Source organism: Panulirus ornatus, chromosome 69 (assembly GCF_036320965.1).
Source record: "Panulirus ornatus isolate Po-2019 chromosome 69, ASM3632096v1, whole genome shotgun sequence".
Taxonomy (NCBI): Eukaryota; Metazoa; Arthropoda; class Malacostraca; order Decapoda; family Palinuridae; genus Panulirus; species Panulirus ornatus.
This window is the reverse complement of record NC_092292.1, coordinates 19,176,567-19,202,959: the sequence shown is the minus strand read 5'-3', so window position 1 is coordinate 19,202,959 and position 26,393 is coordinate 19,176,567. Positions and strand designations below refer to the sequence as shown.

The 26,393-nt window shown below is 35.3% G+C and overlaps 1 protein-coding gene across 1 annotated transcript; it reads right to left on the bottom strand.

Moving 5' to 3' along the window:
- Positions 1–260: 260 nt before the first annotated feature.
- On the bottom strand, positions 261–25,783 carry LOC139747620 (uncharacterized). Its single transcript, XM_071660105.1, has 7 exons — positions 25,686–25,783; positions 17,416–17,515; positions 16,518–16,732; positions 15,201–15,356; positions 5,799–6,065; positions 3,423–3,551; positions 261–2,868 (listed from the first exon to the last, which is right to left on the bottom strand). The coding sequence occupies exons 1-7, from the start codon at positions 25,686–25,688 to the stop codon at positions 2,665–2,667; spliced, it is 1,074 nt and encodes a 357-aa protein (XP_071516206.1). The 5' UTR covers positions 25,689–25,783; the 3' UTR covers positions 261–2,664.
- Between the last annotated feature and the right edge of the window lie 610 nt (positions 25,784–26,393).

Sequence of the window (26,393 nt, the reverse complement as noted above, 5' to 3'; positions counted from 1 at the left end):
ACGAATTGGAGTTAACAAAAGATGGAAGCACTTGAAAGCCTTAAATATCACTTCGGTTTATATACTGCATATCAAAAAAAAAAAAAAAGTATAATGTATATTCCAAATAAAGTAATCTTTGGGTATGATATAATATCAGTAAACTGAGATTCCAATTGGCTTCTAGTATAAATACAAACTATTACTGATGAGGTAAATTATTAAAAACTTTATGAAATAAAATTTCAAGAGATCCCCTATGTTTCTTTTTACCTTAATACTTTACTTATTCCTTATATTAAACCTAATACATTATGACTACATATGTTAATACTCCTGTCAATGAAATATATGGAAATCATTAGTTTTAACAATATTCATTCTTTTTAAGAAACTTTCTGGGACAAATATGATTAGATCAAGATATGGGAACCTAAAATAATTTAGAGTACCACCAGGCTACCGAAACTATCTAGGGTATCTCATGCTAACATAACTAAGTAATCACTCTGTATGAACAGTTTTAATATAGTGGAAATCAAATATTGCACACATGCACAAATATAGTTAACATTGTGAGTATCTTACAGAATCTACTTCTAGTGGCTGACACTCATGAGTATGAATTTTTTCATACAGGTAGATCTCCTGCCCCAATTCCTTGGGACTTATACAAGAATTACATTTTTTGGATCATAGGTACTTATCTTTCCATTGAGTTCAGACAGCCTTTGAATTTCCTAATTCTAACTGGTATTTTTGCATACAGTTCATGACAGCTTTTCTAGGTCTTTTAATTTCCTAATTTCAATTGACATTTCTGCATACAGTTCATGACAGCTTTTCTGTCTCCAGAAGTCAACACAGCACAGGCAAAAATATTCCCAATTATAGCCACCTCATAAGTGAGAAAATGACAAGTGAGAAAAACTACAAAAGGAATTGACAAGCTCCTCAGGTGTTGGTGGACCTGATTCTTAAAGAAAAGGGATGGTTAGCTGAAAGGGGAAAGACAAAAGAAGGGTGAGAATCCCTCAGCTTTACTGTTTTAGGGAAAGAAATCATCTCAAAGGTCCAATCTCGTGTGGCTGGTCTTCTTGACTATGGGAACTATGTAATATCGGAATATAAATTACATAAAATATACAAAAAAAATCCTCCATCTCCACTTCTACTGTCATATATGACAGTTTTAAATATGATAAAATGACTCACCCATACTTCTGAGGATTTTTGGCATTACATCATGGTAACCCAATCATAATTACTCAGCACCACTACAACCAGCACTATCATCTGGATGTTTGCTTGTTGAATGTGATTATAAATGCAAAAACGGCAGAAGTAAGAGATGTACCTATGAAAAGAGAAGAACACAGCCATCTCAAATTCTAATTGGAAGAATAATGAAAAACCAGGGGCATAGGCTACAGCAGAAAACAGAAAATAAAGCTATAACCTTCAGACACACTTGTACCATTTTTGTAGGAATCTTAATGTGAAGGTAATTGAATTTTAGATGATGTTGGATTATGGAAATTCACACAGAAGATCTACCTGTGTTATAAATAAGTATTTAAGGATTCCTTTATCAAACTAAATATTCACAAAATTTTAATACTCTGCACTGAGTATCAACAAAAATGTCCAGCTACAATATACAGGTATATTTGTATTTATCATACTTGGTGCTGTCTCCCGCGTCAGCGAGGTAGCGCAAGGAAACAGATGAAAGAATGGCCCAACCCACCCACATACACATGTATATACATACACGTCCACACACGCACATATACATACCTATACATTTCAATGTACATATACATACATAGACATATACACATGTACATAATTCATACTTACTACCTTTATTCATTCCTGTTGCCACCCCGCCACACATGAAATGACAACCCCTTCCCCCGCATGCATGCGAGGTAGTGCTAGGAAAAGACCACAAAGGCCACATTCGTTAACACTCAATCTCTAGAAATCATGTATAATACACCGAAACCACAATATACAGGTACAAACTAAAATATCAACTGGTTCAAAGTTATGACATATTAAATTTGCTGAAATTCTTTATGCATACCAGCCAGCAAGAAAATTGCAGAACAATATATCATTCATATACTTTCAAAATATTCATTTCCAAAGAAATCAAAGTTAGCTTTCTTGTAGCATATATGTGCAAAAAAAAATCTTGTCTCCACTTTTTACTGGGTCAAGCAATGATTTTTCCCATTTTCATATTTCTATTACCTTAAACATTCAAATTATAACATTCAAAGATTGGTATAATCATGAACCCGAGTCCACATCATCCCCTTTTATATCGGTAAATAAACCTTCTCATGACATGAAAAGCAATGCATTACTTCAGATTTTACACTCTTATATAGGACTATTTACCAAGGTGACCATCACTTTCATTTCAGGGAATTTTCAACATTTTTTTTATCAAATTAAACAATAAAGGGTTAGGAATACCTGGAATTATTGTTAAAGCAATTAATATACAATATGAACCAAACCATAATAATAATACAATGAACCAAACCATATACTGTAATGCATTAAACTTTGGGATTATGGTAACTCATAAAATATCAAATTTAGGCTCTAAAAAATTGCTTTAGCAGAAAAGTATGTACCTTGTCTAAAAGCTGATTATACTTGGATGTTTTATGACATACACAGGTTGGATTCCTTGTCCTCATAGTCTGCAGGATATTCAGCTTTCCTAATGAGCCCTTCCTTATATGTTCCATCTTGAACATAGTGTCCCTCAGGTCCATGGAGACCATGCTTCTTGATGAAAGTCTTGACTTCCTTCTCATTTACAGTAGACATCTCAAGACTGCATCCCCAAGCTAACAATGCTAGTGGCTGTGGGAAAAAGGCATCCTCTTAGTGAAAGTAAATATGGTGCTGAGACCAAAGTCTGTAAATCAGGACTGCATGAATATACATGTAAAGTAATGAGGAAGATGACATGTGCAAGAACCCTTTTACTTGGAAAGCTGTACCACAGTGATTAAGATAATGGTTGTGACCATGAGCAAGAAGGTTGTCTTATGAAATACTGGAACCAAAATAAAATATCTGGAGCACTAAAAGTAGGAAATTTAAGTTTGGTGATAATGTATGTTAACATTACATATACAATTATGTGAATTCAGTTATGCTTGGCTTAAGGATGACCATATGAAAATTAAAAAGTAAATGGGAACTCTCTCAAAAACTTACCCTCTCTTATTGAGGCAGAAAACTAACATGTACTAAAAATGAAAAGAAATAGTGCTTAAAATCAAATTTCATACCTGCATATCAAAATACTTCATGCAAACAAATCATTGTAGAGTGATTAAGAATAAGTTAACAATCCAAATCATTTGTTAAAGGGATGACATTCATTACTCCTTATACATGAAATAACTTACCCTTTCTCGAGACAGCAATGTATATGGCGTGATGATGTGTTTACGAATGCACTTCCTAACCAGTTTGCGGAGTTGATGAACCAGTGTTGGCTGAGTGCAGGGATCATATAGCATGACTATGGCTCCATGCTGAAACAAGGCAGCTTCCATCTTAGCCAATTTTGAATTATTTTGCATGAACATGCAAAATAGATTTTTAGAATACAAAGCTTGAAAAAAGATTATCAAACCTCTATGTCAAACCCATAAACATATATTCCTTGTAACCTAAATCTACTCTGCATTATAAATATACACTACATTATGTTAGAACTCGAAGACTGTTAGTTGCTCATGATTTTAATGGTAAAATTATCCTTCTTTATGTATATGGAAACACAAAGATCAGTGGGTCTTAGCTGTGGTTAGGGGGCTCTGGTTTCAGTGCATTATAAGACAATTACAGAGGAGGTGAGCAAATAAGGCCATTCTTCATGTGTTCCTGGCACTGCCTTGCTACACAGAAAATGGTAAACAAGTATGAAAAATGAAATAACTCTGTAACGTACTTAAATTTACCTATCTACATCTCCAACACCCTCTCCCTTCAGGAAATCCTTCAAGCATGTATCCTCGGCAAAAGAATATCAATAACTGGTGATCTCAGATATGCTCCTTTGCCTTTTAGTACCTCGCCCTTAAAAAGTCACTGGCAGAGGGCAGCCTTAGGAGCATTTCCAGAGCCTCCTACCAAATGTTCCAACCTACTACTACCTAATATTCACAACTAAATGTTTCTTCTTAATACTAATACCTAGAGCTCCTTTCTAATGTTCGTACTTACAGTAAAATAAAATATTCACATTTCTTTTTTTTCTTTCATACTATTTAATATTTCCCACATTAGCGAGGTAGCCTTAAGAACAGAGGACTGGGCCTTTGAGGGAATACCCTCACCTGGCCCCCTTCTCTGTTCCTTCTTTTGGAAAATAAAAAAAAAAAAAGGGAGGGGAGGATTTCCAGCGTCCCGCTCCCTCCCGTTTTAGTTGCCTTCTACGACATGCAGGGAATACATGGGTGGTATTCTTTCTCCCCTATCCCCAAGGATAAATATTCATATATCCAAAATTAATTGTCAAACATAAAAATGGAATGACTGCAGAGCTAAAGATGTCCCATATGTCCATAATGTCTCAGTGTTTGCCCCCTTTGAAATCTTAAAATGTTTATATGAAAATTACACAAGAACAAATCAATATCTACATTTGCTTTACACTCAAGACTACCCCAATTCTTTTCTATTCTTTCCCTTCCACTAAATCATACTTCATTCTCTTGTGCAAATACTTGCTTCTCACCCTCTACTTCAATTAAATGACTACTGTATTACATCTTAAAATTTTCTCCATACGTCTATTCTCAAAACACTGAATCCCATTTAGGGAGTTCATTTCATCTTCTTGCACAGCTAATAATGCCCCTGGTAGAAAAATCTAAGTAATCGCATGCTAGTCAGCACTGTCACTCTCTTCAATAACCTGATAATCATTGTTTTTCACAAGCCACTAAATCTGCCCATCCTTTAGCAATAAATCTAACACCTTCTCTTTAATACCAATCCATACTTCTCTGAAAAAGAAGAATGTAAGCTTAGTTATACTAGCTATACTTATCACCCAAGTGCTTCACTCACCTTAGCAAGGTAGTGAAAGGATCAAACAAATAACAGGCTCACTTGTACACATCCGCTCTGTAGGTGTCATGTATAATATAATGTAACCAGTCTACTATTCACAGTCCACTTTCTATTTCTTATACCTCATTTCATTTTTCACCGAAGGCCATTTTAAAACATTGAAATACAAGTAATAAAACATACCTTCTTTTAGCTATTAGTTATTTACGGTACTGTTAATACAAGCTGTATAGTTTCTACATTGACTCACTGGGAAAATATAATAACAATAAAATGTTCGAGAAAATACACACAGCTATGTTAAGACTACCCCTTGCTTGCGCTTCAAAAATGTCCATTATTTTATTGCTCTAAAATCTATCATTTTTTCAAACTGAATTCAACTTTTTTCTTATAATATATATATGTACAACTTTACACATCCTAATATCCTTCACAAACCTGACTTTCACCTAGCTAAACTCTTTCGAGTGAATTTAAGTCCAACACATTTAATTTGTTGTCATGAGAATGACTTAATGCATGACTTGTCATTCTTGTGCCTGCTAATCCTACCAATACAGTGGAGAAGACCTCACAATTCAGTAGCACTACACGATTCACAGTACACAAAAATAATCAAATTCGAAATGCTTACCATTACGTAAAGGATGACAATGCCACCAACAAGTAATGAGAAAACGATAAATCAGATGCCTTACCTCAATGCTGTGAAGCCATCTTTGGACTGGAACGAACTTATACTCTCCAAAAACAGGCCAGAGTGGACGATGTGGTCCATATGTAGGAAGAGTTGTGTTGTATGTTATCTTTCTGTTCATACAAAAATGTTGGGGGGTGTAATTCTTAGGTAAATCGACACATTCTTCTACTGATGATAAACTGGCTTGGACTGGTATACGATGGTGCCTGGGGTTATAGCAGGTGTAATTAATTGGAGAGAAATCCCAGTCCATTGTCAAGTTAACCTGCAAGGCAAAAGAAAGATAATGAAAAGCTGATGTGAAATGCATTAAATAACCTAAGCAAACTAAAAATGAGTACTAACATGGTACAAATAACACTATGCAGAAATCAATTGGCAAAACACCATTTGGATTGTGTCAGACCTAAAAGATATGTCAATTTCTCATTTTGAAAAATTTTTATATTTCTTTAATCAAGGATTTCTTTTACATAAAACTAGAGAAGAAGATTCTAACCTCATGCCTTAAAATAGGCTAAAAATTGATCTAGTACAGCACACTTAACCTTACAAGAATCTACTCAAAATGAACCTCGAAATCTCATGCACACAATACTTGTTGCCTATGTTTATCCATAAATCATACAAGCCATGGAAAGATCTATCATGTAAAGAAAATTTTTAGCAGCCAATAAATCTAGACATATATGCCAAGGACTCAAATAAACAATGGTCCATGAAAGTATAAATCAAAACACCTGATAAATCACGAGGCTTTTAAGATCTAAAAACTACTAGTAATTCTGAATTCCATGTAACGGTTATTCAGAACACAGCAACCCTCACTGCATTCTGCATGAATAACATGAAAGTAATAGGAGTCATCAAATTCAAAAACTAAATACTTAAATATGATATATATTAACCTGACAAATTATCTATCATAAGCGACGAACAAAACTTTTACAAGAAAAAAATCAAGGAAAATCCAAGGTTATAGCCAGATTTTCCACTTCAGATTTTAATGAAAATCAGGGTATAGATGTTATTTTACAGGCTGATTAAGTATTTCGAGTCAAATGACTGCATTTCACATTATTAATGTCTTTAATTACCCCTTATAATAAATTAATATGCTAATTACTCGACTAATTACACGAATTTTTGGGTTTTCACCACAGATTTCTGTTAAGCATTCCAAACGGCATCTATCCTGAAATTCTCAAGAAAATCTTTTTTTTTTTTTTAAATTAAGAAAAATCCATTTTGCTCAGATTTTCAATTTTCAGATTTTAATGAAAATCTGGGTTTAGTTGTTATTTCACATGTTGATTAAATATTTCGAGTCAAATCACTGCATTTCCCTTTATTAATGCCTTCAATTACCCCTTAGACTAATTATAATAAAATTAATATGCTAATTAGTCGACTAATTACACGAATCTAAAAGTTTGGACCTCAGATTCGTATACAGCATACCTAAAGGCATCTATCCTGAAATTGGCAGGAAAATCCATTTTTTGAAAAAAGAATCAAGAAAAATCCAAGGCTATAGCCTAGGATTTTTGCTCAGATTTTCGACTTCTTCAGCTTTTAATGAAAATCTGGGTATAGATGTTATTTCACATGCTGAGTAAGTATTTCGAGTCAAATCACTGCATTTCCCCTTATTAAAGCCTTTAATTACCCCTTACACTAATTGTAATAAAATTAATATGCTAATTACTCAACTATATACACGAATTTAAACGTTTTGACCTCAGATTCGTATACAGCACACCTAGAAGCATTTATCCTGAAATTCTCAAAAAAATCCATATTTTGAAAAAAATAAAAAAATCCAAGGCTATACCCTGCCATTTTGCTCAGATTTTCAACTTCTTCAGATTTCAATGAAAATCTGGGTATCGATGTTATTTCACATAATGAGTAAGTATTTCGAGTCAAATCACTGCATTTCACATTATTAATGCCTTTAATTACCCCTTAGACTAATAATAAAATTAATATGCTAATTACTCGACTAATTACACGAATTTAAACGTTTTGACCTCAGATTCGTATACAGCACACCTAGAAGCATCTATCCTGAAATTCTCAAAAAAATCCATACTTTGAAAAAAATCAAGAAAAATCCAAGGCTATACCCTGGCATTTCGCTCAGATTTTCAACTTCTTCAGATTTTAATGAAAATCTGGATATAGATGTTATTTCACATGCTGAGTAAGTATTTCGAGTCAAATCACTGCATTTCCCATTATCAAAGCCTTTAATTACCCTTACACTAATTATAATAAAATTAATATGGTAATTACTCGACTAATTAAACGAATTTAAAACTTTGGACCTCAGATTCGTATACAGCATACCTAAAAGCATCTATCCTGAAATTGGGAGGAAAATCCATTTTTTGATAAAAATCAAGAAAAATCCAAGGCTATACCCTGCCATTTTGCTCAGATTTTCAACTTCTTCAGATTTCAATGAAAATCTGGATATAGATGTCATTTCACATCCTGAGTAAGTATTTCGAGTCAAATCACTGCATTTCGCATTATCAATGCCTTTAATTACCCCTTAGACTAATTATAAAAAAATTAATATGCTAATTACTCGACTAATTACACGAATTTAAAACTTTGGACCTCAGATTCGTATACAGCATACCTAAAAGCATCTATCCTGAAATTGCCAGGAAAATCCATTTTTTGATAAAAATCAAGAAAAATCCAAGGCTATAGCCTTGGATTTTTGCTCAGATTTTCGACTTCTTCAGATTTTAATGAAAATCTGGGTATAGATGTTATTTCACATGCTGAGTAAGTATTTCGAGTCAAATCACTGCATTTCCCCTTATTAAAGCCTTTAATTACCCCTTAGACTAATTATAATAAAATTAATATGCTAATTACTCGACTAATTACACGAATTTAAACGTTTTGACCTCAGATTCGTATACAGCACACCTAGAAGCATTTATCCTGAAATTCTCAAAAAAATCCATATTTTGAAAAAAATAAAAAAAATCCAAGGCTATACCCTGCCATTTTGCTCAGATTTTCAACTTCTTCAGATTTCAATGAAAATCTGGGTATCGATGTTATTTCACATAATGAGTAAGTATTTCGAGTCAAATCACTGCATTTCACATTATTAATGCCTTTAATTACCCCTTAGACTAATTATAATAAAATTAATATGCTAATTACTCGACTAATTACACGAATTTAAACGTTTTGACCTCAGATTCGTATACAGCACACCTAGAAGCATCTATCCTGAAATTCTCAAAAAAATCCATACTTTGAAAAAAATCAAGAAAAATCCAAGGCTATACCCTGGCATTTCGCTCAGATTTTCAACTTCTTCAGATTTTAATGAAAATCTGGATATAGATGTTATTTCACATGCTGAGTAAGTATTTCGAGTCAAATCACTGCATTTCCCATTATCAAAGCCTTTAATTACCCTTACACTAATTATAATAAAATTAATATGGTAATTACTCGACTAATTAAACGAATTTAAAACTTTGGACCTCAGATTCGTATACAGCATACCTAAAAGCATCTATCCTGAAATTGCCAGGAAAATCCATTTTTTGATAAAAATCAAGAAAAATCCAAGGCTATAGCCTGGGATTTTTGCTCAGATTTTCGATTCTTCAGATTTTAATGAAAATCTGGGTATAGATGTTATTTCACATGCTGAGTAAGTATTTCGAGTCAAATAACTGCATTTCCCCTTATTAAAGCCTTTAAATACCCATTAGACTAATTATAATAAAATTAATATGCTAATTACTCGACTAATTACACGAATTTAAACGTTTTGACCTCAGATTCGTATACAGCACACCTAGAAGCATTTATCCTGAAATTCTCAAAAAAATCCATATTTTGAAAAAAATCAAGAAAAATCCAAGGCTATACCCTGCCATTTTGCTCAGATTTTCAACTTCTTCAGATTTCAATGAAAATCTGGGTATAGATGTTATTTCACATGCTGAGTAAGTATTTCGAGTCAAATCACTGCATTTCCCATTATTAAAGCCTTTAATTACCCCTTAGACTAATTATAATAAAATTAATATGCTAATTACTCGACTAATTACACGAATTTAAACGTTTTGACCTCAGATTCGTATACAGCACACCTAGAAGCATTTATCCTGAAATTCTCAAAAAAATCCATATTTTGAAAAAAATCAAGAAAAATCCAAGGCTATACCCTGCCATTTTGCTCAGATTTTCAACTTCTTCAGATTTCAATGAAAATCTGGATATAGATGTTATTTCACATGCTGAGTAAGTATTTCGAGTCAAATCACTGCATTTCCCATTATCAATGCCTTTAATTACCCCTTAGACTAATTATAATAAAATTAATATGCTAATTACTCGACTAATTACACGAATTTAAAAGTTTGGACCTCAGATTCGTATACAGCATACCTAAAAGCATCTATCCTGAAATTGCCAGGAAAATCCATATTTTGAAAAAAATCAAGAAAAATCCTAGGCGATAGCCTTGGATTTTTGCTCAGATTTTCGACTTCTTCAGATTTTAATGAAAATCTGGGCATAGATGTTATTTCACATGCTGAGTAAGTATTTCGAGTCAAATCACTGCATTTCCCATTATCAAAGCCTTTAATTACCCCTTACACTAATTATAATAAAATTAATATGCTAATTACTCGACTAATTACACGAATTTAAACGTTTTGACCTCAGATTCGTATACAGCACACCTAGAAGCATCTATCCTGAAATTCTCAAAAAAATCCATATTTTGAAAAAAATCAAGAAAAATCCAAGGCTATACCCTGCCATTTTGCTCAGATTTTCAACTTCTTCAGATTTTAATGAAAATCTGGATATAGATGTTATTTCACATGCTGAGTAAGTATTTCGAGTCAAATCACTGCATTTCGCATTATTAATGCCTTTAATTACCCCTTAGACTAATTATAATAAAATTAATATGCTAATTACTCGACTAATTAAACGAATTTAAAACTTTGGACCTCAGATTCGTATACAGCATACCTAAAAGCATCTATCCTGAAATTGGCAGGAAAATCCATTTTTTGATAAAAATCAAGAAAAATCCAAGGCTATAGCCTTGGATTTTTGCTCAGATTTTCGACTTCTTCAGATTTTAATGAAAATCTGGGTATAGATGTTATTTCACATGCTGAGTAAGTATTTCGAGTCAAATCACTGCATTTCCCCTTATTAAAGCCTTTAATTACCCCTTACACTAATTATAATAAAATTAATATGCTAATTACTCAACTATATACACGAATTTAAACGTTTTGACCTCAGATTCGTATACAGCACACCTAGAAGCATTTATCCTGAAATTCTCAAAAAAATCCATATTTTGAAAAAAAAATCAAGAAAAATCCAAGGCTATACCCTGCCATTTTGCTCAGATTTTCAACTTCTTCAGATTTCAATGAAAATCTGGGTATAGATGTTATTTCACATGCTGAGTAAGTATTTCGAGTCAAATCACTGCATTTCCCATTATTAATGCCTTTAATTACCCCTTAGACTAATTATAATAAAATTAATATGCTAATTACTCGACTAATTACACGAATTTAAACGTTTTGACCTCAGATTCGTATACAGAACACCTAGAAGCATCTATCCTGAAATTGCCAGAAAAATCCATATTTTGGAAAAGAAATCAAGAAAAATCCAAGGCGATAGCCTTGGATTTTTGCTCAGATTTTCGACTTCTTCAGATTTTAATGAAAATCTGGATATAGATGTTATTTCACATGCTGAGTAAGTATTTCGAGTCAAATCACTGCATTTCCCATTATCAAAGCCTTTAATTACCCCTTACACTAATTATAATAAAATTAATATGCTAATTACTCGACTAATTACACGAATTTAAACGTTTTCACCTCAGATTCGTATACAGCACACCTAGAAGCATCTATCCTGAAATTCTCAAAAAAATCCATATTTTGAAAAAAATCAAGAAAAATCCAAGGCTATACCCTGCCATTTTGCTCAGATTTTCAACTTCTTCAGATTTCAATGAAAATCTGGATATAGATGTTATTTCACATGCTGAGTAAGTATTTCGAGTCAAATCACTGCATTTCGCATTATTAATGCCTTTAATTACCCCTTAGACTAATTATAATAAAATTAATATGCTAATTACTCGACTAATTACACGAATTTAAAGGTTTGGACCTCAGATTCGTATACAGCATACCTAAAAGCATCTATCCTGAAATTGCCAGGAAAATCCATTTTTTGATAAAAATCAAGAAAAATCCAAGGCTATAGCCTTGGATTTTTGCTCAGATTTTCGACTTCTTCAGATTTTAATGAAAATCTGGGTATAGATGTTATTTCACATGCTGAGTAAGTATTTCGAGTCAAATCACTGCATTTCCCCTTATTAAAGCCTTTAATTACCCATTACACTAATTATAATAAAATTAATATGCTAATTACTCAACTATATACACGAATTTAAACGTTTTGACCTCAGATTCGTATACAGCACACCTAGAAGCATTTATCCTGAAATTCTCAAAAAAATCCATATTTTGAAAAAAATAAAGAAAAATCCAAGGCTATACCCTGCCATTTTGCTCAGATTTTCAACTTCTTCAGATTTCAATGAAAATCTGGGTATCGATGTTATTTCACATAATGAGTAAGTATTTCGAGTCAAATCACTGCATTTCACATTATTAATGCCTTTAATTACCCCTTAGACTAATTATAATAAAATTAATATGCTAATTACTCGACTAATTACACGAATTTAAACGTTTTGACCTCAGATTCGTATACAGCACACCTAGAAGCATCTATCCTGAAATTCTCAAAAAAATCCATACTTTGAAAAAAATCAAGAAAAATCCAAGGCTATACCCTGGCATTTCGCTCAGATTTTCAACTTCTTCAGATTTTAATGAAAATCTGGATATAGATGTTATTTCACATGCTGAGTAAGTATTTCGAGTCAAATCACTGCATTTCCCATTATCAAAGCCTTTAATTACCCTTACACTAATTATAATAAAATTAATATGGTAATTACTCGACTAATTAAACGAATTTAAAACTTTGGACCTCAGATTCGTATACAGCATACCTAAAAGCATCTATCCTGAAATTGGGAGGAAAATCCATTTTTTGATAAAAATCAAGAAAAATCCAAGCCATTTTGCTCAGATTTTCAACTTCTTCAGATTTCAATGAAAATCTGGATATAGATGTCATTTCACATCCTGAGTAAGTATTTCGAGTCAAATCACTGCATTTCGCATTATCAATGCCTTTAATTACCCCTTAGACTAATTATAAAAAATTAATATGCTAATTACTCGACTAATTACACGAATTTAAAACTTTGGACCTCAGATTCGTATACAGCATACCTAAAAGCATCTATCCTGAAATTGCCAGGAAAATCCATTTTTTGATAAAAATCAAGAAAAATCCAAGGCTATAGCCTGGGATTTTTGCTCAGATTTTCGATTCTTCAGATTTTAATGAAAATCTGGGTATAGATGTTATTTCACATGCTGAGTAAGTATTTCGAGTCAAATAACTGCATTTCCCCTTATTAAAGCCTTTAATTACCCATTAGACTAATTATAATAAAATTAATATGCTAATTACTCAACTATATACACGAATTTAAACGTTTTGACCTCAGATTCGTATACAGCACACCTAGAAGCATTTATCCTGAAATTCTCAAAAAAATCCATATTTTGAAAAAAAAATCAAGAAAAATCCAAGGCTATACCCTGCCATTTTGCTCAGATTTTCAACTTCTTCAGATTTCAATGAAAATCTGGATATAGATGTTATTTCACATGCTGAGTAAGTATTTCGAGTCAAATCACTGCATTTCCCATTATTAAAGCCTTTAATTACCCCTTAGACTAATTATAATAAAATTAATATGCTAATTACTCGACTAATTACACGAATTTAAACGTTTTGACCTCAGATTCGTATGTAACACACCTAGAAGCATCTATTCTGAAATTCTCAAAAAAATCCATACTTTAAAAAATCAAGAAAAATCCAAGGCATTTTGCTCAGATTTTCAACTTCTTCAGATTTTAATGAAAATCTGGGTATAGATGTCATTTCACATGCTGAGTAAGTATTTCCAGTCAAATCACTGCCTTTCCCATTATTAATGCCTTTAATTACCCCTTAGACTAATTATAATAAAACTAATATCCCAATTACTCGACTAATTACACGAATTTAAAAGTTTGGACCTCAGATTCGTATACAGCATACCTAAGTGCATCTATCCTGAAATTGGCAGGAAAATCAATTTTTGGAAAAAAATCAAGAAAAATCCAAGGCCTTGGATTTTTCCTCAGATTTTGAACTTCAGATTTTAATGAAAATCTGGGTATAGATGTTATTTCACATGCTGAGTAAGTATTTCCAGTCAAATCACTGCATTTGGCATTATTAATTCCTTTAATTACCCCTTAGACTAATTACAATAAAATTAATAAGCTAATTACTCGACTAATTACACGAATTTAAAAGTTTGGACCTCAGATTCGTATACAGCATACCTAAAAGCATCTATCCTGAAATTCTAAAGAAAATACATTTTTTTTTTTAAAAAATCAAGATAAATCCAAGGATATAGCCTTGCATTTTGCTCAGATTTTCAACTTCAGATTTTCATCAAAATTTGGGTATAGATGTTATTTTACATGCTGATTATTTTGAGTCAAATCACTGCATTTTGCATTATTAATGCCTTTAATTACCCCTTGGATTAATTATGATGCTAATATGCTAATTACTTGACTAATTACACGAATTTTCAGGTTTTGACCACAGATTCGTATTCAGCATACCCAAAAGCATCTATCCTGAAATTCTCAAGAAAATCCATTTTTTCAAAAAAATCAGTGGAGCATGGAGAGAAGGTAAAGAGGCTAGGGATGAGGAGGATTTATACAAATATTTTTCATCAGTACATGGAAGAAAGGGAACAACCATATTTTTCAGTTTAGCATCTGCTATAAGGTCCAAACTATTTTGACTACAAGCATATCCAGGACCTTCAGTGCACCAGAGTTCACTTCTTATGGCGACTATTGCCTTGGCCACCCCTTTAATGGAGTTCCAATTGGAACAGGTGTCAGAGATATACATAGATAGATAGACTTATCCAGTGACTTCTGCCTAACCATTGGAAAGTTTATCATAACGAGAAAAAAAAACGTAATCAACAATTCAAATTAATCAAGGTCACCTAATTATTTACCATCTGAAAATTGTATTCAAGAAAACCTTGATTCTCCTGAAACAGATGTACACAATTCTTGAACTCAATTATGAAATGATCCTCAGTAATGCAATTCATCCAATCACATACCTTGCCAGTATCACATTTAGCATGAGGAACTCCCATTGTAATTCCATGCTTATCATCCTTCATACTATCTGGGAGATCAGCTGGAACATCACTTACAGATGACACTTTTGGGGCATGTGGGAACCATTTACCATGCCAATTCTCAATGGGATCTATCTGGAAAAGTTGTAAAGCTTTAAATCTAAAAACAATATTCATAGGTACTATTCTTGTGTAATGTTTTTCATTAAAAAATCACTTGACAGCAATGGCCATGAAAGCATTACTGCTGAAAAGGGATATGTTACAGATAACATTATTTTTCAAAAAACTCCAGCCTTCCTTCAATGGTTTTTGATACATACTGTTCTAACCCCCATTAGAGTTTCAGTACTTTAGCAGGTATGTAAATGCTCTTACAAGATTTCCAGTAACAAGTGAAAAAATGGTTAGTATACTTACTGTCTGTGTCATCTGCTCTACATACAGTGAATGGTATGATTCATGCTGCAAAACATTTGTGACTAAAATAGTAGAAGTAATGACAGCCTCCATAACTTTCCTATAGTATAATCTCCAAGGTAATTCCATTCATTGTGCTAATTACCTGAAAAGTACAGTTGCACTAGAGCATGTGGCATAAACTCCCCTCCTTGTGCACAACATTTTCAAAAATTGGAAATTGATTATTTTCAAAGTTCTGATCATAGCAGTGAAGAAAATGCCAGTTCCTGAGCTATAAAATGTAATACTCAAGAGGCTAAGAAATCATTCATGTCTCCTGCAAGGTTTTGAGGTCACTTTTGTCAACTAGCTAGGAATTGCTTATGCAAAACAAGCATCTTGTATCTAAACATGGTTGTCATATCAGAATCTTCAATATTCCCGTATTTCAATATTAGCATTTTTCTTATTGGTATCAATAATACCACATACTCTGGGGTACCTTGCAAAGCCATGGAAGGGCTACATTATCTTACTCTATTCTCTAACACCTTCCCATACTATGCCAGCAGAGACACAAAATACATATTGTAAGTGAACACAGCTTGGGTAATAAGTTAACAGCAAATGAAGTGAAAGATCATGGATAATTGAAAAATGCAGGTCATCCATAATCACTGGAGAAAACATTTTGAAAGTGTACACATATCAGGATTGAAAGACATAACACAATAAGTAGCCATACCCTACATCAGACCAATAATTATTGGTCTGATGTAGTGTATTTTTGCTCTTCTTTTCAAAAGTATCAAGAAAAATGGCTGTGTAATTCAAAAAAGATATAAAGACCAAAGGATAAAAGTTTCCTTCTTAGTCTTTGCCAAATTTACAAACCTTAACTTTATCTTCTTCATCCTCTTTATCTTCATCCTGAGCACTGCGTCTTCCTTCACGTTTCACACTGTCCTCAACTGCATGCCAAAATGCTGACTCAACATCACTGAGAGCCTCTCGTTCACCCCTCTGTAGCAAAGGCTGATCATACTCATCAGTGTCAATATCATTCAACCAGTTTGTATCATCTTCAAACTTTTGTGGTCCTGGATCATCTGAAAATTAACATTTCTTTTATATACACAAAAGTTGGATAAAACTATGATGATGTATTATTCAAAGACCCATACATAGCAAAGAAAAGAACATTTTGTGGAGGGAGAATTTTTCTATACCTAAACTGGATAAGCTGAAAACCTTTGGAAACTGACCACTAACCAAGCCAAGTTGGTCTGAAGTTTATTAAACTAATCTGACTGTGGTTTTAGTGCAGCATCCACATCAGCTAGAGATTTGATAAGTTCAAATGAAGTCATCGATCACATGTTCCATTTGCTATCTAAGGTGGGAGAAGCAATTAGGGAAAAAATAATGATTTGACATGCCACTCATACCAACAGCTATGCATCTATCTATCAATTTATATCACATATAAAAGGTAAACAGTGTCATTAAAACTTCCAGACCCTCATGCAGTTATAGATAATCCTTTTACAACCATGTGTCAAATTCAGGTTCTACGAGTAGAATAGTGTTCACACCTACTTAGAGAAAATATCTCATCTGCAAAACCCTATTTCTGATCCTGTAATTACCACCTACCTAATCTATCAATAAGTAAATAAGGGAAAATGGCTTTGAAAAATATTCTGGTGAACTGGCTACCTTACTTTCAAGTGCTGTCATTATCAGTATCAACTTTTTATCAATAAAAATAGGTCCAACTGCAAATACTAACCTGGAACAATGTAGCCCACATCAGATCCTGGAGGAAACACAAGCCTTGCTTGTGTTCCACATACGAGTAGCAGAGCTATCGAGATGCATATCACTGTCCTCTGCAAAATTACAGGCATTACAAACCTAAGTGGAGGTTATGTTGTGTAAATGACATTAGAACATTTTAAAAGTACATATAATATACACAACCTCTGTAAACTTGAAAAGTTTAAAATACAGTTGACAGGAATATACTTTATCATGTTCTACATCTATGTGGAGGAAAAAAAGACAGTGTACAGTTGTCTGCAAATATGGCAGTTTTTGGAAGGCATATTTCAGTCAAGCCTAATATGGAGAAGAAAAATAGAAACAGGAAAGGGTAAAAACTAAGGATATTTGAATTAAGTTTGGTGGTGAGGAAGGGTAGTCTGAAAGGTGAATTAAGGAGATGGTTTAATCTATGATGCACACAGATGTGGAGGGACGAGTATGAGCATGTACATAAGCAAGGCGAGATGTAGAAAAGGAACAGGACACACAGAGAAGGTAAAGCATCGAGCAAGAACATGGTAGCTGGCACACTGTATATAATAAACAGGTTGATTACTGAGCTCATGAAACAACATAAAAACTTAAAAATATATCTATGAATAAAAGAGAGAACCTAAATTATTATCTCCAAAATGTCTATGATGGTCTGGAAAAAAGTTTTATTGTCCTGGAGGTTAAAGCTCACAAAATCAATAAGATTACAATGAAACTATACACAATAGGTATCCTTAAATCTAGACACATGAATATGTTCATGTTTCACATGCATTCACTTTGAACACCAAACTAATTCCTAATCACTACAAACATCCCCTACACATCTTCCAGTTCCATTTATTAAACATCTTTATTGTCTGGGACTGACATATGGTTCACTTAAATGCTTTCACTAATTTACACTAATATGTTTCCCTAACCTACTCTTTTGATTCCTATGATTCTTCTGAAGTTAATCATTTTTAAGTCTTATTGTTTACACATATTCTTTGGAAACTTGGTCCTCCATTCACACAAGGTTAGAGTACTATCTGTTCATACACATTTTTCTATCATTCCATGATCAGTTGCTTGGCATTCAGTAGCCTTCAAAGAAGTCTTCCTTTTATCACTTTAATCTTTTGTTACTCCCCTCTGATGTCCATAAAGCAAATAAATATAATTCCTTGCTCCTGTATTACTGCTATAACAATACATCAGGTATTTACATGACCTAATTTGAAAAAAGTATTCAACAGGCTTCATGTATATAAACTAAGTTAAGTACTATCTGTTCATACACATTTTTCTATCATTCCATGATCAGTTGCTTGGCATTCAGTAGCCTTCAAAGAAGTCTTCCTTTTATCACTTTAATCTTTTGTTACTCCCCTCTGATGTCCATAAAGCAAATCAATATAATTCCTTGCTCCTGTATTACTGCTATAACAATACATCAGGTATTTACATGACCTAATTTGAAAAAAGTATTCAACAGGCTTCATGTATATAAACTAAGTTAAATACAACCAAGGAGCCTGATTAGCAGCGAGCAAATACATCTAACATAGCATGTATAATCCACTCCAAATGATCGACATGATCACAAGAGAAAGATGAATGGACACCAGATTACATGGAGCCGAGGGGTGTCACCTCATGAATGGGGTATGTAATTTTGAAGCAGATGATTATCCACCCCATCTCCCTTGTTCAACCCCCTCACCCTTCTCACTAGGTTATCCACCTATCTATCTTCACAGCCTTGTTTTGCAGCCATCCATATCTTTCTCCCTTAGCCAACCCACATCTTTCAATGTCAATATATTTCTCCTTTTCTCTAATCTCATCTGGTTATTTCTCTAGTTCTTCCTGAATCATGTCTTTCTTCTTGGTGATCCCCACTTATGCCTTCCTGATCATCTTTTTATCATACTCCCTATGTTATTTCCTTAGTTTCTTGGCTGTACCCCTTATATTTTCCAAATTCAGACTTTCCCTCTATATTTCTAATATTCCTTTCATTTATTTCTTCATCTCTGTATTTCATCAGTTATACCTTAAGGCCCTTCCTCTTTCTGCTTTCATTTACAATTCTTTTTTAGCCACTACTACCTTTAATTTCTCCTCTTCACATCTTTCTCCTAACCTTCCATTACAATAAATACAACTCCTTTCTAATTCTGTTACCCTTTTTGCCCTCTCCTCTCACACTCTTCCTTTCCAACCATTCTTCCCTTCCTAAAAACTATTCAATTATCCTTCTTTCCCTCCCATTCTCTTCTTTCTTTCAATTCAATTTTACATCTTTCATAACCTCTCTTCTTACCATGATACCAATCCACCTCCCTCCTCCAGTTCTCCAAACCACTTCTCCATTAATGGTGTATGTCAATATTGACCCCCCCCAAGTGTGAAAGCCACAAGTGGTGAGCGAGACTTTCTGCCCACACAGCAAGCCACCTACTAATGCCCCTTTTTCCACAACACAAACTGTCCCCAAATCCTTTTTTTGTCATTTTTTTTTTATTTTGCTGTCGCTGTCTCCCGCGTTTGCGAGGTAGCGCAAGGAAACAGACGAAAGAAATGGCCCAACCCACCCCCATACACATTTATATACATACACGTCCACACACGCAAATATACATACCTATACATCTCAATGTACACATATATATACACACATAGACACATACATATATACCCATGCACACAATTCACACTGTCTGCCTTTATTCATTCCCATCGCCACCTCGCCACACATGGAATACCATCCCCCTCGCCCCTCATGTGTGCGAGGTAGCACTAGGAAAAGACAACAAAGGCCCCATTCGTTCACACTCAGTCTCTAGCTGTCATGCAATAATGCCCGAAACCACAGCTCCCTTTCCACATCCAGGCCCCACACAACTTTCCATGGTTTACCCCAGACGCTTCGCATGCCCTGATTCAATCCACTGACAGCACGTCAACCCCGGTATACCATATCGATCCAATTCACTCTATTCCTTGCCCGCCTTTCACCCTCCTGCATGTTCAAAATCTTTTTCGCTCCATCTTTCCGCCTCCAATTTGGTCTCCCACTTCTCCTCGTTCCCTCCACCTCCAACACATATATCCTCTTGGCCAATCTTTCCTCACTCATTCTCTCCATGTGCCCAAACCATTTCAAAACACCCTCTTCTGCTCTCTCAACCACGCTCTTTTTATTTCCACACATCTCTCTTACCCTTACATTACTTACTCGATCAAACCACCTTACACCACACACTGTCCTCAAACATCTCATTTCCAGCACATCCACCCTCCTGCGCACAACTCTATCCATAGCCCATGCCTCGCAACCATACAACATTGTTGGAACCACTATTCCTTCAAACATACCCATTTTTGCTTTCCGAGATAATGTTGTCGACTTCACACATTCTTCAAGGCTCCCAGGATTTTCGCCCCCTCCCCCACCCTATGATTCACTTCCGCTTCCATGGTTCCATCCGCTGCCAGATCCACTCCCAGATATCTAAAACACTTTACTTCCTCCAGTTTTTCTCCATTCAAACTTACCTCCCAACTGACTTGACCCTCAACCCTACTGTACCTAATAACCTTGCTCTTATTCACATTTACTCAACTTTCTTCTTTCACACACTTTACCAAACTCAGTCATATATATATATATATATATATATTTTCTTTTCTTTCTTTCAAACTATTCGCCATTTCCCGCATTAGCGAGGTAGCGTTAAGAACAGAGGACTGGGCCTTTGAGGGAATACCCTCACCTGGCCCAATTCTCTGTTCCTTCTTTTAGAAAATTAAAAAAAAAAAAAACGAGAGGGGAGGATTTCCAGCCCCCCGCTCCCTCCCCTTTTAGTCGCCTTCTACGACACGCAGGGAATACGTGGGAAGTATTCTTTCTCCCCTATCCCCAGGGAAAATATATATATATATTTTTTTTTTTTTTTTTTTTTTTTTTATACTTTGTCGCTGTCTCCCGCGTTTGCGAGGTAGCGCAAGGAAACAGACGAAAGAAATGGCCCAACCCCCCCCCCATACACATGTACATACACACGTCCACACACGCAAATATACATACCTACACAGCTTTCCATGGTTTACCCCAGACGCTTCACATGCCTTGCTTCAATCCACTGACAGCACGTCAAGCCCTGTATACCACATGACTCCAATTCACTCTATTTCTTGCCCTCCTTTCACCCTCCTGCATGTTCAGGCCCCGATCACACAAAATCTTTTTCACTCCATCTTTCCACCTCCAATTTGGTCTCCCTCTTCTCCTCGTTCCCTCCACCTCCGACACATATATCCTCTTGGTCAATCTCTCCTCACTCATTCTCTCCATGTGCCCAAACCATTTCAAAACACCCTCTTCTGCTCTCTCAACCACGCTCTTTTTATTTCCACACATCTCTCTTACCCTTACGTTACTTACTCGATCAAACCACCTCACACCACACATTGTCCTCAAACATCTCATTTCCAGCACATCCATCCTCCTGCGCACATCTCTATCCATAGCCCACGCCTCGCAACCATACAGCATTGTTGGAACCACTATTCCCTCAAACATACCCATTTTTGCTTTCCGAGATAATGTTCTCGACTTCCACACATTTTTCAAGGCTCCCAAAATTTTCGCCCCCTCCCCCACCCTATGATCCACTTCCGCTTCCATGGTTCCATCCGCTGACAGATCCACTCCCAGATATCTAAAACACTTCACTTCCTCCAGTTTTTCTCCATTCAAACTCACCTCCCAATTGACTTGACCCTCACCCCTACTGTACCTAATAACCTTGCTCTTATTCACATTTACTCTCAACTTTCTTCTTCCACACACTTTACCAAACTCAGTCACCAGCTTCTGCAGTTTCTCACATGAATCAGCCACCAGCGCTGTATCATCAGCGAACAACAATTGACTCACTTCCCAAGCTCTCTCATCCCCAACAGACTTCATACTTGCCCCTCTTTCCAGGACTCTAGCATTTACCTCCCTTACAACCCCATCCATAAACAAATTAAACAACCATGGAGACATCACACACCCCTGCCGCAAACCTACATTCACTGAGAACCAATCACTTTCCTCTCTTCCTACACGTACACATGCCTTACATCCTCGATAAAAACTTTTCACTGCTTCTAACAACTTGCCTCCCACACCATATATTCTTAATACCTTCCACAGAGCATCTCTATCAACTCTATCATATGCCTTCTCCAGATCCATAAATGCTACATACAAATCCATTTGCTTTTCTAAGTATTTCTCACATACATTCTTCAAAGCAAACACCTGATCCACACATCCTCTACCACTTCTGAAACCGCACTGCTCTTCCCCAATCTGATGCTCTGTACATGCCTGTACATGTACATATATATATATATATATATATATATATATATATATATATATATATATATATATACATAAGTATACGTATGTAAGTAGGAGAGATGGCCAGAGAGTGTTATTGGATTACATGTTAATTGATAGGCGCACGAAAGAGAGACTTTTGGATGTTAATGTGCTGAGAGGTGCAACTGGAGGGATGTCTGATCATTATCTTTTGGGGCAAAGGTGAAGATTTGTAGAGGTTTACAGAAAAATAGAAAATGTTGGAGAGGAGTGTGGTGAGAGTGAGCGAGCTTGGGAAGGAGACTTGTGTGAGGAAGTACCATGAGAGACCAAGTACAGAATGAAAAAAAGGTGAGAACAAAGGACGCAAAAGGAGTGGGGGAGGAATGGGATGTATTCAAGGAAGCAGTGATGGCTTACGCAAAAGATGACTGTGGTATGAGAAGCGTGGAAAGTTGGCAGACTAGAAAGGGTAGCGAGTTGTGGGATGAAAAAGTAAGATCATTAGTGAAAGAGAAGAGAGAGGCATTTGAACGATTTTTGCTGGGAAATAACACAAATGACAGAGAAAGAGGCAGGAGGTCAAGAGAAAGGTGCAAGAGGTGAAAAAGAGGGCAAATGAGAGTTGGGGTGAGAGAGTATCATTAAATTTTAGGGAGAATAAAAATAAAAAGATGTTTTGGAAGGAGGTAAATAAAGTGCGTAAGACAAGGGAACAAATGGGAACATCAGCGAAGGGGGCTAATGGTGAGGTAATAAGTAGTGGTGACGTGAGAAGGAGATGGAGCGAGTATTTTGAAGGTTTGTTGAATGTGTTTGACAGTAGAGTGGCAGATATAGGGTGTTTTGGTCGAAGTGGTGTGCAAAGTGAGAGGGTTACGGAGAATGATTTGGTAAACAGAGGAGAGGTAGTAAAAGCTTTGCGGAAGATGAAAGCCGGCAAGGCAGCACTCCCAGATATCTAAAACACTTCACTTCCTCCGGTTTTTCTCCATTCAAACTTACCTCCCAGTTGCCTTGTCCCTCAACCCTACTGTACCTAATGACCTTGCTCTTATTCACATTTACTCTCAGCTTTCTTCTTTCACACACTTAACCAAACTCAGTCACCAGCTTCTGCAGTTTCTCACATGAATCAGCCACCAGCGCTTTATCATCAGCGAACAACAATTGACTCACTTCCCAAGCTCTCTCATCCACAACAGACTGCATACTTGCCCCTCTCTCCGACACTCTTGCATTCACCTCCCTAACAACCCCATCCATAAACAAATTAAACAACCATGGAGACATCATGCACCCCTGCTGCAAACTGACATTCACTGAGAACCAATCACTTTCCTCTCTTCCTACTCGTACACATACCTTACATCCTCGATAAAAACTTTTCAATGCTTCTAATGACTTGCCTCCCACACCATATATTCATAATACCTTCCACAGAGCATCTCTATCAACTCTGTCATATGCCTTCTCTAGATCCATAAATGCTACATACAAATCCATTTGCTTTTCTAAGTATTTCTCACATACATTCAAAGCAAACACCTGATCCACACATCCTCTACCACTTCTGAAACCACACTGCTCTTCTCCAATCTGATGCTCTGTACATGTCTTTACCCTCTCAATCAATACCCTCCCATATAATTTCCCAAGAATACTCAACAAACTTATACCTCTGTAACTTGAGCACTCACCTTTATCCCCTGTGTCTTTGTACAATGGCACTATGCAAGCATTCCGCCAATCCTCAGGCACCTCACCATGAGTCATACATTCATTAAATAACCTTACCAACCAGTGAACAACACAGTCACCCCCTCTTTATTGATGGGTAAAGGGGAACCCCCAGCAAGTCAAGATTTGAGGTGGGGGAATCACAAAATGTAGCGATTTGCTATTGAAATGAAGGTCAGAATCATTCAACAGACATCAGTAACAATCAAAAATTTTCAATCAAATCAAACCTAATGTAAAATTAGCTGGGTGTCCGAAATAGTAATATCTTACAAGTCCTTTATTACAACATTATGCCATCAGAGTTCCATCTACGTATCTTCCTAACGATTTCGTCACCACAAGTTACTGATCTCCAGTGCTAATTTCAACTCGCTACTCAAGCTTTCCCACTCCCATCCTTTTCACATCGTTATTACCAACAACATAAGTTAAAACAAGCTGATATCATGCTAAGAATGCTTATCCTTATCAAAAATAACTTCACTGCTCTTACATTTACTTTCATATTCCTCTAATCAAACTAGTAAATCTCCAATCTAAACTACTGTACGTCAGATTCAGCTAACATTAACACAATGACACCACCTGCTTCCAGTAACTAATATTGATAAGTAATTGTTTCAACATAGTTCAGTTGTATCCCACACATCTCTACCACTTCTCTGCTCTCTGGCACCTGTTCCATTAACCCTTTTCTTATCGGTGACTTTCTCATACTTCCTACATTAATATATAAGCACAGCCACATCCCTTGAGTAAGACAAGGGTCGTTAGTGGTGCTTATAGGGTCAACAACAATGCCGTCAGAAGCAGCAACGTCCTCCTTACATCCAACTAAAAAGCTGGATACACCAATCTGGGCTACACTTAAGGCGTTTGGCCTCTCGACATTCAATAAGCCATCATTAGAACAGTACACTGCATGCAGATATACATATATAAAGCATACAAATAAAAAGAAAATGTGGACGTGATTAACCTTGGCGTTCTAACATATTGTGCTTGCTGGCCTTTAAATCGGACACAAAGTATACTCATTTATAAATGCATTTACTTGCTACTCGATGAAACAGCCATATTACTTAACGTAGAATTCCACATATGTTCACCATGGCGTATGAATACATTACCATGGTAAAGTCCAGGAAGCACGAAGAATCTTCGGCCTTCCTGGAGACGTCAGTATCCACCCTGCAACAACAGCTGACTGACTGACCCTTTAACTGGGCCTGCGTAACCAGCGGTTGCACACCAACATATTTATAACAAACAATTTGCGGTTATTATATACGTTCACTTGTATCTTATAGGTATTACCATCAGAAAATTTCTGATAAATGATCCATGGAGAATAAATATCATTATCAGCGTTATTTACGAAATCATATTTGCATTAGAAGTGAATAGAGTTTATCGCCTGGGGCTTTAAAACTTTGTATTTTAAAGTTCGCTTTGCCTTTAACTTATGAAAATACAAGTATACATATTCATTACCAGCCGTTGAGGTATTTCATAAGTATATACCATTTAGATATTTCAATTACGCAGTATAATACTCCATGTATATTACAGATTTATGATTAACTCAAGGAAGAAATATGTTCATGAATACATCATTTAGTATTTTCATCGCCCATTATGGTATTCTTTAGAATCAATGTAATTACTTCTTTTTAATAACTCCAATGGAATAATATTTGCAAATAAATGCATACACTGGCAAACGACCTTAAGCACCAAGTGGATTTCAGCCTCGTACCCTTGGCATGTGATCATTAAGCATTTATCTTTCTAAAATTTACGTTACATCTCAATGCATATTTCTAGAAAAACCAAAT

Coding starts and splice junctions, on each gene's coding strand:
- LOC139747620 (XM_071660105.1), bottom strand. Junction 16,733..17,415: donor TGTGGGCTACATTGTTCCAG/GTTAGTATTTGC, acceptor GTTAATTTTCAG/ATGATCCAGGACCACAAAAG. Junction 2,869..3,422: donor CATTGCTGTCTCGAGAAAGG/GTAAGTTATTTC, acceptor TTTTTCCCACAG/CCACTAGCATTGTTAGCTTG.